The sequence below is a fragment of the Lutjanus erythropterus genome, chromosome 24 (genome assembly GCF_056507025.1).
Source record: "Lutjanus erythropterus isolate fLutEry1 chromosome 24, fLutEry1.hap2, whole genome shotgun sequence".
NCBI lineage: Eukaryota > Metazoa > Chordata > Actinopteri > Lutjaniformes > Lutjanidae > Lutjanus > Lutjanus erythropterus.
Genome location: NC_139340.1, coordinates 15,816,939 through 15,835,985, shown reverse-complemented (window position 1 = coordinate 15,835,985; position 19,047 = coordinate 15,816,939). Strand labels below are relative to the sequence as shown.

Sequence of the window (19,047 nt, the reverse complement as noted above, 5' to 3'; positions counted from 1 at the left end):
TAATAAAGGGTTCTTCGGCTTGTCCTCGTAGGAAAACCCTATTTGGTTCCTGGTAGAGCCTTTGTTTCACATAGAAACCCAACATCAGGGGTTTATAACCCAGAACAGTCTGTGAAAGGTTCCACCCAGAACCCAATATGAGAGGTTTGACAGAGAACCTTTCTGTGGTGTAATGGTTCCACCTAGGGACCCTCCCTGAGGGTTCTATCTAGCACCTTTCCACCCTCTAAGGGTGCTAACAAGAACTCACCGAGGAGGCTCTATCGAGAACCTTTTTACTATTCCAAGGGTTTTATACAGAACCAATCCAGGGGGTTCTACTGAGTATCTTTTTATGTTCTGCTACAAAGAACACTCAACAATCCCTTGACAAAAGAGTTCTTCAAGGATTTCACCATTTAAAAAAGTGGTTCTCTGGATGAAAATCGTTCTTAACAGAGCCTTTACTCTTACAAGGAACCCTAAAGGTTTTTCAGAAGTCCGAGCAGAACCTCAGCCCTTCAAGAAGAACTCTTTTGGAACCCTTGAGTGTACTCTGTCCTTACCCCAACCCTAACCAATCACTCCTCATATCTAAACTGAAACAACCCAGCCAACAAAGGTGAGTTTTTTTACAAGATAAAACTGTACATTTTAGAGAAAAGAGCAGAGGACTGCATTCACATTTATGTTGAGTGTGTATGCAGTATATATACACATGTACACACACACAGACACACACACAGTAAGCAAGATTGCATGATTTTTGTGCAGTGCTATAAAACTCACCAAACTGGACCACACACACACACATACAGCATCGTTGCTAGGTTACACTGGGCTTCCTTGCAGAAATATAACACGTGGGTGGCTGAGCGTGTGCGTCTATTTCTGACCGTGTGTGTACGTGTGTGTGTGTGTGTGTCTGTGTGTGTGTGTGTGTGTGTGTGTGTGAATGAAAGGCACGGGGGGTTCCGACCTCACGGCTAGCGGCGTGTGTTTTAACAGATGCACCGACTTTGTGAATGAGCGCCCTCGTCCAAGCCGCAGGTGGTGCGACGTGAATGGAAATAGACGGCAATGAGGGAGCCTGTGTGTGTTTGTGTGTGTGTGTGTGTGTGAATGGGTGTGACCGTGGAATACCTCTGAGGTCATCCAACATGGCCACCTACGGTATTTAAAGGACAATTATTCATCTTCTTTCCACAGTTTTGGCCGTCATTTGAATTATTTATGATGACACTGTGCTGATCAAAGGGACGGCTACTTAGGCTAAAATAATCCTTCACTGCACAAGAAAACTCAACTACAGGAAGCACAGAGGGTCAAAGTTGTGCAAGGAAGTTGGTCTGTAAACTGTGATGGATGTTTACCACAAACAGTTTGGGGAATAATTTTAATTTAACCTCAAAATAAGTGTGCCGATAACGTTTATAGCACTCCTCACCAAACCCTTCAAATTAACATTTTAATGTTTGCAATTCATTTTAAATATTTAACATGGTTTTCTTTTAAAATTAAAGCAATTAACACATTTTGTTTCTTTCTTGTGACCCGTGACGAATGCGTGCCGCCAAAGCGAACCATCCTGGCTAAAGACAGATAAAGACGAGGGCAGCAGAGTTTTAGGCAGAAAGTTTCACTGCTGAACAGACTTTAGCAGAAAACAAATGTAATCTGCAGTTTGCAAAGCCGGATTTAATTACCACAGAGGTTAATTCGTCTTTGACATATCACCTCAAGGCAAAACACCCCACCAAAAGTATCTCTACAGGGCCTCGCCTATCTACGTTACAGCAGTGTGGGACTCGTGGGCGAATAATGAAACCTGAGAGGTAATTAATGCTTTGGCTAATTGTATAGCTAAAAATTGCAACCCAATTAATACAGAAGAAGACGATGGACTCAGAGAAATCATTTGAACTGCATCCGGAGACACTTCTTATAATCTACCCTCCCAGTATCTGCAGGCTGTCCTGGTCCATCTCAGCAGGTTATTGGCTGACATGAGAGGTTCGTCAGCTGATTAAAGTCACGTGGTTCATTCTGTCGCTTCCTTCCACCTTCTCTTATTATCTTCTACTCTGTCTTATGATTTGTTAGTCTTTGCTAACACTAGCTTTTACAGATCCCTCCACATACTTTTAACCATCAACTAAAATCTGGTCACAACAATATAGTTTCACCTTTAACAGTTGAGCGCTGTAGTTTTTTACAAAAACATTACTCAAAAAGAGGAAAATAGTACATTCATCAGGGACTATTTTCTCTCTGGATTGATATACATTTAGTGCATCAGAATGGACAGGGTGTGATCATAGTGGTCTAAGGGTCTAATCAGCTGATCATTTTGTGGTTCTGCAAATGTAGAACTACAGTCAGGGTCTTCGTTGCATGCTGTCCCCTCGCTTATGTCCTGAAATTATCACCATCATCTGTCACGAAAACAAAAAAGGCTCTGCGGCGCAGAAGAATGAGCAGCCAGTACAACTCAGTTTATTGTTGGTTTTGGTCTTTTGGGGGGATTTGTTGAAAGTAAGATAAAATACAAAATATGTCCAGGCTTATCTTTAAAATACTGATTGCTGAGACTTTATAAACCACTTTAAACCTCTGTATGCAGAAGGTAAACAACAAAAATAACGACTGCACTGTTTCTGGCATATAGTAGAGTTTCTATAAGCCAACAGGTGCACTTTGACCTCCCTCTAACAACATTATTAGACATTTATTTCTGTCTTTCTTTGTCTCTGGAGACTCGGAGTTAACAAGCCATAGACGGCTCCTCATCCATCACGCTAATGCTAAAGACTATCTAATATACATTATGAGAGAAACACAGGGGGAGAGAACGGACAAGTGACACACCGAGAGTGTGAGAGAGACACCGAGACGGAGAGAAACCGAGGGAGAAGAGGGAGAAAACAGGCTGGTAATGAAGTACCCACCACTAGTGGATGAGAGCTAAAGTGGTCTAACAGATCTGTCAGGCTGCTAGACTGTGGCTAATTATCCCTCCTCCTCTTTTGTCTGCATCCTCTCCTCTGTCACTTCTTCCCTCTCGAATTTACTCTGCCTTTCTAACACCATTTCTCTCTCTCTCTCTACCCATTCTGGCTCTCCCTTTCTTCCGTCTTCCTCTGCACTCTTTTTTTTCTCCCCTGCTTTCTTTTTTCTCTCTGTCCCTCCGTCTGTCGCTTCTTTCCATTCCCATCTGTCTCCTTTCCATGTCCACCCTCTCTCTCCCTCTTTCTCTCTCTGTATCCTCTCTTTCTCTGGATGAGATTGGGTGTCTGGGGCTTAGTTTTTGATTTGCAAGTCAATAGTAATTTCTGTCAGACAGTTTAAGTTGAGGGAAGTTTTAATGTGGCCTGTATTATTTCATACGGGAAATGATAAATTTGCATTAGAATCCTCTCTCGATTTTCTCCCCTTTTCTCTCTGACATGCAAAATTGGCTGCAAGTTAAACTCAAAAACTTCAGCAGTAATAATATATAATATGGAGGGAATGACAACACTGATAATACGTGTACTTCTGCAAGCATTAACCCTTCTGCTGCACTGAAAATAGCTTCTACTTATGTTCAAGGACATTTTGACACTTTATTACCTCAACAGCCTCCACACTTCCTTCTTTGCACACGGCTGTAGGTCTATTCGTGTCATAAAACATGAAATAATGTGTTTATATGTCAATTTGACCTAATGTATAACAGAACATGTGAAAGGCAGATGGGAAAACCAAACTCCATATACTAGCTCTTAGCTTTAAAGGGATAGTAGCAGATTCAAACCATTATGACCCAAACAAAATACGTCTGTCCGCGCGCTCCGCCTGTTTGGACCTATTTTTGCAACTAGAGATCAATCTGGCGGATCATTTCCCACTAATCAATTAGTTGTTTAGTCCATAAAATATCAGAAAATGCTGATCAAAGTCCGAGATGACGCCCTCAACTGTCTTGTTTTGTCCAAAGATATTCAGTTTACTGTCAGAGAGAAGAAACCAGAAAATATTCACATTTCAGAAGCTGAAATCAGAGACTTTTCTTTCTCAAAAATTTACTCAATTGATTTTCAAAATAGTTGGAAATGAATTTAATACCCGTTTGGCGAACATTCTGCATGATTTTGTATGTGAAGTGAATAAACGTGAAACAGGCGAACAAAAACAGACCTGACCTCTGTCCAACTGAGCATGTGTGGCAGTAAAGGCCTGGCAGAACAAAAGCAGTGAAGATGTCTGTCTCTCTGTCTGTAGAAGCCTTCAGACAGTTACTGACAGCAAAGGATTTGCACTGAATATTACAAATGCCCGCTTTGTTATGGAGCCGTTTGTCTCCTAAAATTTATGGGGGCTGTGTCCTTAAGAGGCTGCATGTCCTGGTTCCTAACTCCTTCAATCACAGCTGAGAGTTTGCACTTCCTACCCTCGCAGTCTTTCATTTTAACACAGATGTGTACAGAGCAAACACAGCAGGAAGTGTCACTGCCTGAGCCCTTTTGACTTCACTGTGTATGCATTCATATATATATTATTCATCGTACGGCACCGGCGGACAGCTCAGATTGTCTTGAGTGATTCCAGTCGTATTCATATCTGCATCAGGAGCCGGCTGCGGGTGATTGAATCCGCCCAGACAACATTACGGTGCCAAGAGTGAACAGACAGGGATGCAGCTGGTGGCCTGAGAAGTGCGGCGGCTTTAAAATTCAGGCAACATTAAATTGGAGAGTGGAGGCAACCTTGTGCTTTCTGGGATGTGTTCTGCTGCACCTGAACCCTGTTTTATTTTGTGTGCATGTGCATATGAGTAAGAGCTGCTTGTTTTGCTGTGCCATTCGTAGAGCGTAAGGCTCTGCAAATAGTATACCTTACAGTGGGAGTGGGACTTCTAAGCGAGCCCTTAGGAAAATCTTAAAAAGGAAGGAAAAACATGCAAAACATTCATATTTCTCCATATTTTATGCTCGGCAGTAAAAATGACCCCAAACAAACTTTTTTCCTGCACATAACTACCCACTTCTTATGAATATTTTGAAAAAAATGTAATTATCAAGCAGAGATGATGATCATGTTTTTAGAGATTTTAAAGATTTACAAAGGTCAAAATGATTTCAAACACAACAGAAGAGTTTCCATAAATCATTCATGGCATTACTGTATAAGTGTGTGTGGGTGTGTGTGCATATATGAGTGTGTAACTACAGTGTAAGCATGCACTCATGTTTTATGCATCTTCCGGCTTGGCAGACCATGAATGTAGATATGTGCAAATACTCCCTCAGTCATGCCGGTCAAGCCCACGGTCCGTGACCTTGTGCGTGTCTACACAAGTTGTGTGTTGATGCAAATGCCGCACGCGCATTTGAAAAACAAACACACACGCGTGACAGAACATGTGAGGTCAAATCAAGAGGGGAGCGCCTCTCTCACCTGTCTGCTGGTGGTTGATGCTGGTTCTGCTGAGCGGGCGGGGGTCTGGGTTTGTTGACCTTGGCGTAGAGCCCTTCCAGGTCCTCGGCGGAGGCCTGAGGCGGGTTGGGACCCGCCGTCTGGGCCGCAGGGGAGGGCGTGCGGCTGATGAACGTCTGCGGGGAGGGCGGCTGGCGGAAGTTGTTGATGCGGGCGTAGTTGGGGTCGCTGTCGTCTTCCTCCAGGTCGGGGAGGGACGCCGGGGTGACGTGGCCGGAGTTGATCTCGGCATAACGTGGATCGTAGCTACGAGACGGGAGGGGAGGGAGGAGTTATAAAATATAAAAGAAATGAACCTTTTGTGTGCACAGAAGAAGTCTTAGATCTTTGACTTCAACTGATGGCAGCAAAAACAAAAGTGTTTCTATTCTGAAGTGAGCATTTTTCTGTAGTTTTGAACCTACAGCATGAGTCAGCTGTGCTTTACTACACACTGAACTGAGCAGTTGTTTTGGAGCACAAGGTGGGGGGCATGTTGCTCCATCAGGACGATTCACAACTTGTCAGGTAAGTTGTCAATCACAGCGCTTTACTACACCGGCAAACGCTCATCTAAGATTGTGTGAACCTTCTGGCTCTTGCAGCGCTTTTATTTTTTTTGTGTTGTAAATCCTCTTTTTTGACACTCTTAACTGTGAAAAACCAACACAGAGACGCACTGTATCCCACCCACGTCTGATTCATACCCGTCTCTGTTGTCAGGGATCCTGTCCAGCTCGTCTTCGCTCACGGCCTCCAGTTTGCTTTTAGAGGCTTTGCTCTTGTCGTCTTTCTTCTTGCCGAACCTGGACGGTGCAAAAAAAAAAAAAAAAAAAAAGAAAGGACACAGATGCAACAAGGTTATTTTGACGTGACCTGAAAGAGATTGTGAGAGTTATCCCTGCAACTTTTTGTTCATCTTTATCAGTGGTGGGCGGTTACTTTTCACGGGGGGCCACATGAGAAACTGATCAGGCTGCTGTGAACCAGACACAGACGAGATATAAGGTTCTAATAATGGTTGAATCTCCAGTTATTAAATAAAGGATAATAATAAAAGATGTGCATCACTGAGTGGATAAAGTTGCAGTTTAATATAAAAGATAGTGTTCATTATCTTTACCAATGAACACAGCAGCAGACCCTTTCAGAATAAAAGCTGTTCATGAGCTCAGATTCATTTCAGGAGGTTTGTTCAGATTTATTCATATTTTCACTGCTTTATCTTGCAGTCAGTCAATTGTTTCTGACGGGAAACCACCACATCTCGCTCTCCAAACACACCAAAATCCATGGAAATCAGTCATTTTACCTTGCAGAGCACAAGTCACATGATGACACAAACTAACCAATCAAGGCAGAGGTAGACCAGCAACTCCTGCTGCTGTGGTAAAGCATTTTCTACAAACAGAGCTTGTCTTGTTCTAAAATACTCCTGCACTTTAGATGATTTAATTTCACCGCACAAGAAATTCAAATCGACGTATTTTGGGGATCAATGACGTTGACAAATCGGCTCAGCCCTCTAAGCACCTCACACAACCCCGCTTCAAAAAAATCCAAATGGTCCCTTTAAACGCTCAGGTAGAAAATACCGCGAGCTGCCAAACGCACTTTTATTTTGGAGGTGAAGTTTATGTGCTTTAATGGGATCTTTTTGGGGGGACTTTTATGATGAAACAATAAACTTCACTCAGGCAACAGAGCTTGCAGGAGTTGATGAAAGAGGCTCTTTAACTCGCACAACATGCAAACGCACACACACACTCCACCTTGCGTCACGAATGTTGATGCACACAAAGTCATTTCCACTCCTGTGTGTGTTCATTAGCGGCTCTGCCTGGAAAAAGACTGCTTAATGATAGATATGGTTATAATGTCACAGCAGGCGCTTGGCAATTCACAGCACAAGTGTGTGTGTGTGTGCGCGCTTGTGTGTGTGTGTGTGAATGTGGGCACATGAAAAAGGGGTACAGTTGTCACGCAGCATATGGAGCATGAATATTTCAACATTTCGTCCAATAAAATAGCTGTTACTCCACAGTGTGTTATGTTTTTTATTATCAACCTTGCCATTACGACCGTCATCATCATTATCATTCTGCAGAGCTTATTCTCTCGTTTTGCAGGCAAAATATACTCGTCACCTCTGTTCCACTTCTAATGAAGCTCTACTTCACACTGTAAAGAAATTAACCGAGCCTTTTCCCGTAAATATTTCATATTCCTCCATCGCTCCTTCACATCATCTTTCTCACCCTCTCTTACTCTCGCCTCCTCCGTCTCACCCGCCAACCTACTTCTCTCCTTCCTCTCGCCCTCTCCTTTCCTGCAAGCCCCCGCTGAGCCAATCTAATGTCTGTGTTTATCTCATTAACGCCGAGGCACTTCTCATTACTGCTACAGGCGGGTACGTGGCCTGAATGGTAACCCGCTGGCCTGGCCGAGAGCGGCGTCAGCGCCGCGGCGGAACCTGGACAGGGATGCCACGGCGGCCTGGCACCATCCTGCAAAGCAATTAGTGTTGTTTTCCAGCTAATCTGCCCACTTCACTTCATACCTGTGTGTGTTAATGCTGCCAACAGCGTGGCAGATACTCACACTGCTTGTGTTTTGCTGTGAAGAAGAAGAGAGAGAGGTCACCAAACACGTTTTATTTAAACGCCTATTTCATGTTAGCGTGCCATGCGCTTTGAGAATCTCTGTCTCGCTCCTAAACACCAAACTTTTGCTGATTAGGCGTCTTCTCATGTACAGACTGGACTTTGAGTGACGTCACTGTCACTGTTGCACCTGTTAAAGTTACCCTACATCTGCATAACACTCAACAAAACGTACAGTCGGCCTCTAGTTCTAATTTGTTGGACTCCCTGCCCGAGCTTTGCACACACTGCAGGAGTTTTCATTCATTTCAGCTGATTATACAGTTGCAGTATTGACTTTAGCACCAGTGTTGTGATGATTTAAAGGGATATTACAGAGAATTTGTATGGCTTTACTATAGTAGCTCTGTACGACTGAAAAAAAAAAAAAAAAACAGAGCAAAGCCAGAGATATCACAACTTTTAGTCCCTAGTATGGGTGGAACTCAAAGCACATTGGATACTACACTTCCCAAGATGCAACTGTATATTTTCAATAGATAACCCCCTGTTTGTGACGCTGATTTTCCAGGCTCTTTAAGCCCAAACTGACATAAATGCCAGTGGTCTCATGTATAAAATGGACTGATCATCTTGAACATAAGAGCACAGTCTGAAATGATCTTAAGACTAAATCAAAGTATAGAAGATTTTTGGCGTGGATCCTACGTGCAGGAGAGGACGCGATCACGGGCTGAGCGGCACCTCCCAGTAAACTCATCCTGATGTGCAAAATCGGCGGCGCGCCACCTTAAGCGATATCGGAAGCCATTTTTAGGCTGTTTAAATCTGTCCCCCTCGACATCCTGCGTTTTATCTTTATTTTTTCCTTCAGGTGATGTCACTGGCGCCAAGCCCTTGATGCTGCAGTGCCTTTTCACCTCACTTCCTAGAGATCACTTGCCACAGAAACAGTGTGGGCGCTGCTGCAGCTGCTTTTTTTCTTTTTTTTTTCTTGGAACTATTTTGATTTCTTAAGCACTCCCACATTATGCTGCAGCCAAAAGCAGACTACCAATTACCTCAGTCATAAGCTTATAGAATTTAGTATTATATGAAAGGAATATCAGCACTATTAATCTTAGTGTGCATCAATAGGCATAATTATATTACACATAAATATATGATTATCCAAAATCCCAGGTTTATCTGGCTGAGCTGCCTGGTAGATAAGCCCCACCTTCACACACACACACAGGCGCACACACACACCCAGAGCGCCTTAATCAACATTCTGAGGGGGCAGAGGTCCACAGTTGGACCCATCATTATATCTGCATTAATTAGGAAAGCCTCCTTTTCTCACTGCATTGTCTAAGAAGAGATGGAAGGAAAGGGAAGGGGGGGCAGACGCCGAATGGGAGTGGGAATCCCAATTAGAGACATGTACCTGCCATGAGGGAGGTGGTTATTCCCCCCCCTCTCCCATTATCTTATCCCTTCTTCATCGCCGAAACTCCCCGTCTTCTCCCATCGCGGTGAGCCGACTGTTTGTTAACGACATCTCACTGCTTTCCCTTCCTCTCTCTCTCTCTCTCTCTCTCTCTCTCTCTGTCGGCGTGTTTCTCTTTTTTTTTTCCATTACTCGGTCTCTGTTCTTTGTTTCGTTTATTAATTCCGTCTCTTCTTAGGACAGTTTCTGCTCCGTCACTCTTTCACAAATCTGACAGTTAATTTCCTGTTGAGTGCTAGAGACTGCTGCAGGATGAAAAAAAAAATAAATGACAGAGCCGTACTGTAGGTAAGCAAATGCACAAAAAACACACACACACACACACGGGCACGAAAACAGCTCTATAAACCAAATAACACACACGGATTAATCTAGAAACCAATATATTGCTCTCAGGCGCAGGTAAGCAGCCACACACACTCAACTAGACAGCAATATACATCAACAGAGGCAACACACGCGCAGTAACTCTGTAGGGAACTGCAAACAGTCTCCTGCAATAGGACATCTCATTAACTTAGCATTATCTACCTACACAACCACTCCATCAAACTCTCATTAGGCGGAGGTAGGGGGTCCGGGTGAGTCAGGCTGCTCTGGTGTCCCATTTAACACACTCCCCGCTGTCACGGGAGCTACTGGGAACCATTATTAGTGTGCCGCTGTCATCATTAGCCCGACGCTCCCGCCGTCGCCCCGGCGTCACCTCTGCAGGCCCGGGAACCTGAGAGGATGTGCGTTGAACTCTGGGAAATACAGTTCCTACTGGGATATTTGTCTCTATAGATATTTTGGTGATACAGTATCAGTATATTTTTAAAATGATGCTAGAAAGGATGATTTTTTTGCACATGCATACATGCTTCTTTTCTTTTCTCCAACTTCCAATACTTTCTTCAGATTTCTTCATTGTCTTCTTGTTCTTCTTGGTCTTCTAATTTCTTGGTCTTCTTCCAGTTCTTCATCTTCTTCTTCTTCACGTTTGCCTGAATCTCCCGGGTGACCCCATGTGAACCATCACAGATGATGATAACTGCGCTGCCTGATTTGGACAAACGCAGCCAGCCGGTTGCTCCGGAAACATACAGCAAAGCGAGCGGCTGCTAAGAAACTGGACCGACTGTAATTACTACAGCTACTGTCACTCTCATTACTGTAGTTGGGGGGGAGAGGAGGGGAGGGTGACGTGCATGCGCTCGGTTAGCTGCTCTCTAATGAGGCTCTGCCACATGTAACATGGAGATCACAGCTAGCCGGTGTGCTGATGTCACCAACCTGACCTGTGCAATTAGCCCTCCGAGGAGGGAGGGAGAGCAAACTTCACATCCTTTTAAACAAACTGCGTCGGATTTCTGCAGCCACAAACTGAAACGCTGCGACTCTCTGCAGACTGAGCAGAGTCGTGGCGGCCTTTTCTCCAGAAATCTTTCCAGAAATCTTCCGTCCTCGGCGTTAGTGGTGCTTTGTTTTCTGCAATTGTGACAACAGCTCTGACGGTGTGCGGTGCGAGTTGAGTGAGTGTAGTCTTAATAAGCTTTCCTATCTGGTGCAGCAGGGAGTCAGTGGGTGGTTGGTTATCGCCAGGCATAACGAGGGATGTGAGAATGCTGTCTGGCACTGTGTGTGTGTGTGTGTGTGTGTGTGTGCGCGTGCATGTGTGGAGGGAGTTGTATTTTCAGGACGAGGACACGGTTTTAATTGACGTGTGTGTACGTGTACGTTATGTGTGTGAGCTCACACGCCTGCAGACTTGATGAAACTCGCCAACACCTTGCCAGTGTTTGAGGTGAGGCACGTGCGCGCACACACACACACACACACACACACACACACACACACACACACACACACACACACACACACACACACACACACAAAATAAAGCTCTGCACAAACTGAGAGACACAACGGCACAGCAGAGCACGAAGGGCTCATCTTGGGTTTAGCATCCTGTCTACTTGAAAAGAGAGGAGAGGAAACAGAGGAGGGAAGATAGGAAACTAAATATGACAAGAAAGGGAGGAAACACTGCGCCACGGTTCTGATCCGTCCTCTGCACGGCTCACCACCAGCGTTTCAGAGGCATTTCAGCAGCTGAGCGTTTTGTCCTCTTTCCTTGCTCTTTGTGCTTCTACAACGGATAAACAGGCTACGTGGTTAAATACTTTTCTGTCTGTCTTTATGATCATCAGTCTGCACGGGGTCTTTTATTTTGAAAATTAACTGGATTCTGCCTTTTCTGTGTCTGACTTCCCGCCCGTTCGATCTGCTCTGTGCTAACTAATGCGGCATCAGTCAAAAATAGACTCGCCTGATGTGAAAAGTTCAGGTCATGGCGAGACATCAAATTTTTCTTTTGGTTCTTGAGTTGAAAAAGTTTGGGAATCCCTGCTCTAAGGTGATAAAAACATGATTTGACAAGCCTCACGGTACGATCCGCAAAACTTTAAGTTGCTGCACAGAGATCTCTCGCAACAGGCTTGATATGAAGAAGAAGACGAAGGCGGAAAATAGCTCAGAGTGAGTGAGAAAACTGTCCAAATATCCTGTTTGCCTTGGAGAATGAATGAGAGTAAGATAGAGAGGTATAAAGAAACAGAGTGGGTGAAAGAGAAAAGAAAGCAAGAGAAAGGCAGACTGAAGAAGAATGACTAAGTAAGAAGAAAGGAATTAAATGAGCAAAGAAAGGGAAAAAAAAGTAAGAGCTGGCTAAATAGCCTATCTGCCTTGGAGAATAAACGAGAGACACTAAGAATAAGAAGCAGCCGCAGAAGAAAGAGAGGAAAAAGTGAGAGAAAAGAAGAGAGATGGATGGGTGAGCCAAAGCTCCCGTGAAAGTGCAGCTCGGCTGGGGAGGAATAAGGAGCTTAGGAATATATAGAAGCAATGCAGCTGCGTTCAGAGGCACAGGGAGAACAGTTAATCAGCCAAGCAGAAATGTTATCGCAGTAATTAGATTGCTCTGTATGTATTTGGAGAGGAGCGCACACATCCCGGCGGAGTTTGCAGTAAAGAGAGAAAAGAGGGAGACGGATGGAGGGAGGGCGAAAGGGAAACAAGACTGAGAGAGAAATGGGAGACACAGGAGGGGGAGAGATTAACACTATAGAGAGATGTGATGTAACGCGGTGCCTCCTTCTCCTGTTCTGGCAGCGCGGCGCTGCTTCACGGTGAGACGAGTCGGAAACTATTCCAGCCTGGAAATAGACAGAATAACATTCACGGCAGAAAATAGACAACAAGCGCTCTTTAAAATTGGTGTGGTTTCCTGGTGGAACTGAGGATCAGGCTACAAATAAGACTGTCACCCAACAACAAGGTCAAGCCAGGCCACTGAAACCCCCCCCCCCCTCCTCCCGACACGACTGACGGCACAGTCCTCCAATCCTGGCGCTCGCCGCGACAAACCCCGCCTCTGTTCGATAATGAAAACAGCCAGCAGGTCCCGAGTTTTCCCCACCGGGCATAATTAAATCTATTTATCTGACTTCCTCTCCATATGCCCTGCGCCGCATACCAGCAATTTGGCCCAAATCGTCTTCCATTAATGGCTGATATTAGCTGTGATAGGAGCAGGAAAAGAAGCAGAGAGCAGGAGAGATAAAAGTGCAGCAAAGACGGATCCACCCGATGCTAATCGCAGTTAAAACAGCTTCACTTAGAACATATTAATAATGTAGGGAGGGAGATGCGAGTGGAGGAGTCGTCTGTTAGTTCTTATTTTGATTTCTAATTCTACCGACTACATTAACTCAGTTTCACAGCATTTAAAACATGGAGAGGAGGGGCAGTCGAAAAATGTTAGCACTAACAAACAAGATGAAGTGAATTTTTTTTTCATGCACTGTAAAAAACATTCATTTTACTTTACAGTACAATAACAGTAGACTTATAATACTTAATAACAGACTTCATTAGAGGGTAATTAAGGACACATTACAACAGAACTGTACTGTAAAATAAAGTTAAGTTCTTGAAGTAATGATCAGCAAATGAGCAGACTTCCCAGCATGCATTGTTTAAGAACATAAACTCTCCAGAGACTCTTTATTGTAAAAATGAAGACAATTTCGAGCCAACTTACAAACTTCACTAAGTTTTTTGAAACTCTCAAATCCGGAAAAAGTTTTACCAACTACTAAAGTTTTGTTTACTTACTTTTCTTCTTTAGAGAAACTTGAATCTTTGAGCTTTGTATTTCATAAACTGTTAAGCAAAGCCACTGAAGTAAAAGCGAATAATGGTTAATAATTTATTATTTTCAATCGCAACCTTTTAATTTTTAAACTCTCAAATAACAACTTTGTCAAATGAGTGGCTCACGGCTCACTGTGAACAATTTGTGGGGGGATTTTTCTAAAACTCAAAGTTTATCTGAAGAAGAGAAGTAAAATAATATCAACAGAGATTTTAGGACGGAAAATTTAACAGTTTGAGTCTGATTCAAAAATAAAAAGTCTAGTGAAGGCAGCTGCTGTGTGTCTCTAATACATTTTAAGACGAGTCGTTTCACATCTTGTCTTTGTGCCAAAGAAATCAAATTTGTCTGTAATGTAAAATTATCCCAACTTGTCTTTTTAAATTCAGTCAATTTAAAATTTTATGGCAGCTCAAACACCAACTTTTAGCGTTAAAGCAAATAATTGCCTGTGTATTAATCAACCTTACTGCAAATATACAGCGGTCAAAGGGGAAGAATCATTTTAATTTCCTTTGTAAATGAATCTAATTTAATGCCTGGGGGAGGCAAGGCAGACAGACAGACAGACAGACAGACAGACAGACAGACAGACAGACAGGTATGGATACACAGCAGGTTGTTCTCAGGGGAACACAGAGCAGATACAGAAAGCTCCTCTTAATCAACGCCCGGTCAGTCCCCCGAGTGCTGATGCTCCAGTCAGACAAAAGAGAGAAAGATGGAGGGAAGAGCGGGAGGGGGGAGTTCGAGGAGGTGCCAGGAAAGGAGGGAATAAGGGAGGACACTAAAGATAAAGACAGGGTGGGAGAAGGGAGGGAGTTAGAGAGAAAGAGAAAGGTAGAGGAAGGGAAGAGAAGGGGGAGACTGTGGGGCTGCATGCAAAACAACGGGAAAGTTAAGGAGGAGAAGGAGAATAAAGAGAAAGGAGAAAAATGGAGATCAAGGGTTGGAAGCGATAACTGACAAGGAGAAGGTACAGAGAAGGAGAAAAAACAGACATGAAAAGGGAGAGAAAGGGAAGAAAAAAAGACAACAAGGAGCACGGGAAGGAAAACGGTGAGAGAAGCAGTATGGGAGAAAAAGAGGAGGGGAAAGGGGGGGGGGGGGGTTTCCGACAGCGTGAGCGCTGCGCCGTCCAGGGGCCGCCTGGTGAAATATGGGCTTCCCTTTAATTGTTTTGCATTCTGATATGAGGCATATTTTAGCAATTCTGCACAAAATCCGTCGCCCCCGGCAATTTGTCTCGTCTTTTTCTCTTCCCTTCCCACTTCTGTCAGGGAAGCCATTAATATTAAAGCAGACCGCTCTCAGTCTCACACCCTGCCATCGTGGACGGTTGTGTTTTCACTATACATTCATAAAAAACACATCAACAACTGGATGGTAACTACAGCGACGCTTCCACGCTCTGTCCAACACATTTCAAAAGGTTTCTGATGTGCATGAGATAAAGAAAAGAGACTCGGGACGGTATCAGTGCTGCAAGACTCTTACGCACTTACGAGTTGTATAAATCTCATGTAATCAAAGCAGGAAGCTGTTTAGTTGGTAAAACTGTGAAAAAAGTGGAAGAATTCCAATTTTGAAAGGGTCAAAGTGAGGTTTGTGGATAATCCAGTGTCACACTGGCGACAAATTTCCATCCAGACTAGTCGACCAGTCTAATGGTAAGAAAGCACTCAGGACGCAGTTGAAATTGTGCTCAGTTTATTAACTGATAAAGTTAAACACTGTCCAACCTCACTCATAAATTGTTGCTACAGTCACTACACAGATTCTGACCACTCGAAAACAGATAAAACTAGGGCTCACTGAATCACCAAGAGTCTCAGCTCACCCAAATTATGCAACTCCGATACCGTTTAGGGACCCCTGCATGCAGAAATATTCAAATACGCCACTTTTTGCATTTTAATAATTTATCCTGCGTGCATAAACCTGCACGGTTTTTGCCCCAAATTGCCTGGAATTAGCATAAAGTGGAAGCATCTGTAAGAGGAGGACTCTTGGGCATCTTAAGGTGAGAGGTCAGGGGACCCCTTTAAAAACGACCATGCCGCTTTTCCCCTCGCCGAAATGAAGCCCGAAATTTTGAGGGTTATTTAGTTGTCTTCCCAACAAGCCAGCACGGCTAATAATCACTAAAACTTCAAACTGAGTCTGGTTATTGAAAGCTGTTTAAACTGAGGTTTGGAAGTTTTTAACTGAAGTCAAGCGGAGGCAGTTAAAAAAATAAGTATCTGCATGGCACTGGTGGAAAACTACCCATGTTCAAAATGTACAGGTTTAATTAGCATTTTCTGTCTCTTCCCTATAACACTCTGCGCATATTAATGCAGAGAGAATTAATGTGCATACATGCATTTTAATTCATGTTGGATAATTTGGATCCTGTGAGATTAGAGGTTTTAATGCGAGTGAAAAAATAATGTTTTAGTGTTTACTGCTGAAAACTCTGTGAACTGTGTGATGCTTTAAATTCTTAACATTTTCCCAGCTGGAGGCCGGGGAAAAGGCTAGGTCACCATGGCTGCAGATGAGAGCCACTGGCAGGCTGGGAAAGGTTAGACTCTTGGCTCCTCCGGTCCTCCACACATCCTCAGACAAGAAACACTTAACCTTCTCCGTCTGGAAAGCAGGGGTCACGCTCCGTGTGTGTTTTAGCGCGAGCGAGGGGGCAAGGAAAGACGCGAGGAGAGAGGGAGCGTGCATGTTGGTGCATGTGCGCGACATTAGCAGACCTTAAATGACAGAGGAAGTCCATCCATCACTCATGGCATGAAGATGACTGGAGAGGACATCACCACCATTCAAGGTGTAATCGCTTCCTGGCGCCCCATGCGTGTGTGTGTGTGCGCGCACGGCTACATAAGATCAAATGCTAATTGGTCGCGACTGTTTCCTGTGGCCGCATGAATACCTTTAATTGGCCGGTGAGTGATGGGGCAGTCGGCTGCCGAAATGCCGCTGAGCTGTCTGGACGATACGAATGTGTCTGCACTTCAAACCGTCCGTCCCCCGGGGTCAATTCAAATGTCATAACTCGATAGGAATTGATGGATCATGAAACTGATCAACACAAATGGAAGTCTCAGCTCCCAGTCTCATTTGATAATTACCTTATGGGCAATAATTCACCGTATAAATGTGGGTATCATGTTCCTCAGTGGGATGAGTCACAGACGTTACCGGCAGAAATAAAAATCAAGACTTTCATTCCTAAATGAGATCTGTGCCATTTGAAGAATGTGCACCAGCAAAACTCCAGAGGACATTATCGAGTAACTAACTTTCTGAAGATTGCTTCTTATACAACAGTACAAGATGTAATCATTTGCACAGATATCTACTAAAGTTAGCATGCTAACCAGCTAGCCCTGGCCTGTCCTGCGTCATAATACTCTGTCTTTACTGTCGGGGGACGATGTCACCGTCCTCTGATGGCTCAAATATGTCAGAACAAGGCACACATTTATTGTTGCTTTATGTGATCTTTAATTAGATGTGGTTTCATGTCACAACGGCTCCAAATGACATCGCCAGTGCAAGATGGCGGCACTCATATCCTGGATATTTCAGCTTCATTTTTGTTCAGTGGGAGGAAGTAAAAATATGTAGTCAATCTTTACTTGCAGTCTTTGTTTTGGAGTATGAATTCAAGGCAGTCACTTCTTACATACTGCACCTTTAAGGTGAATAAAAACTGATAAATATATAACTGATATCTAATATTTTATGGCTGACTAAAGAAGTCGGTGTATAAATTAAAAGTACAGACCTTGCAACTCCAAAACTTCCTGGGAAACTCTAGAAGGAGGAGGTAAACAAGCTGTTAAGAAGCCTATGAATAAAGCAATTAATTCTTCAACTGCTCCGGTGGAGCTACTTCACGGTCAAACTGCAGAGGAGTGAGTCGGCATCCCTGCCTCTCACCCCCCCTCCTCCTCCTCTCCTGCCTGCTGAACACCGGAGCTGTAAATAAGAGGAGAGCTCTGTGCCAAACGGTGTGGTTGAAGAAGAGGACGTGAGGCAGGTGTAGCCAGGGCATGAAAGACAAGGAACATAAAAGCCTTTCGTGTGAGAAGAGAGGGGGAATTTCAAGGGGAAGGCATGAGCGGTGTAGAGAGCGAGAGCGACAGAGAGGGAGAGAGACGGAGGGGCGGGAAGGGAAGGCGGAGGCCTGTTGCGACTGCCCCTTTATCAGCTGATATATATGCATGAGGATTTCCTCATCATCTCCACTGTCAATTCCCCGTCCCTCTGATATTTGACTGACAGCTCACATCAACACCAATAAACCCGCACATCATTTCAGGAGAAGCTGCCCATCGCGCTGGATGGAGGGTAGAAATGGAGGGAAAAAGTTAATTTGTTTTTCCGGCGGCTGCCGACGGTGATAGCGCCCGTGTCTGTTTGCCTCCATGGCAAAGTTGCAAATTAGAATTGTGCCTCAATAGCGGGTACAGGAAGCGAAAGCTCATTTTCAACGACTGGGAAAATACTTGGCAGCTTTTTATATTTAGGGTGGCTGGAATCTTGCAGGGAGCAAGTTGTGCACAAATCAGAATTATGAAAAGAAAAAAAGAAATGGCTGTCATTGTAAGACGACTGTTTTCTCTACGAAGGATGATTCGCTGCTCGCTGTTAACAGTATTTTAATGTTACGGTACATTTTGGGGGGTTGAGGGGTTTACCAGAAAACAGAATTAGGAATTGTAATGGCAAATAAGCTTGAGAGCCATAATGATGCTGGCGGACTCGGGACAGGAGGCCTCTATTGTGCCCTTCCGATGGAAAAAACTTGAAGTGCTCTCTGGAGAGCACTTCCACTGGACAAACCATGACAAAGTGCCGTCTATAGTGGCCCAGTGTCCAAGACGACATGTTAAAGTGGCCATTCTGATGTCATTTCAGTGGACAAAATGTTACAAAATGCACGCTAGGTTGATAAAGTGCTCTTTAAGGTGCCGTTCCAGTGGACAAAATCTGATTAAGTTCCCTCCAGAGTGAACTTCCTGTGGGCAAAACATGAAAGTGCATCATGGCTTTTTGCACACTGGTGCCCCTTTTCATTTTTGCGCCCCTGCCACCAGTCCACCACTGCAAAACGGCTTCAAAAAAAGGGACAGACGTTTAATAAAATGCGAGAAAACGTAAATAAAAAGAGCATATGCAAACATTTGAATTTAATGTATATCCTCACACATGTGCGCACAAATAATAAGTCCTGGTTCCTCTAATTGCAGGTTAAAACTAGCGAGGTGATATTAACCCTCGGTGGGATTTGCATGATTGCTGTCTCCACTTCAATCATT

At 44.0% G+C, this 19,047-nt stretch overlaps 1 protein-coding gene across 1 annotated transcript in view; it reads right to left on the bottom strand.

The window, feature by feature from the left end:
• Positions 1–19,047, bottom strand: part of pard3ba (par-3 family cell polarity regulator beta a) — a 175,625-nt gene that overhangs the window by 45,404 nt on the left and 111,174 nt on the right. Inside the window, exons 20-21 of the mRNA XM_084713388.1 lie at positions 6,144–6,242; positions 5,419–5,703 (exon numbers count right to left, since the gene is read on the bottom strand). Of these exons, the coding sequence (XP_084569514.1) occupies positions 5,419–5,703; positions 6,144–6,242 (384 nt within the window). The remainder of the gene's footprint in view (positions 1–5,418; positions 5,704–6,143; positions 6,243–19,047) is intronic.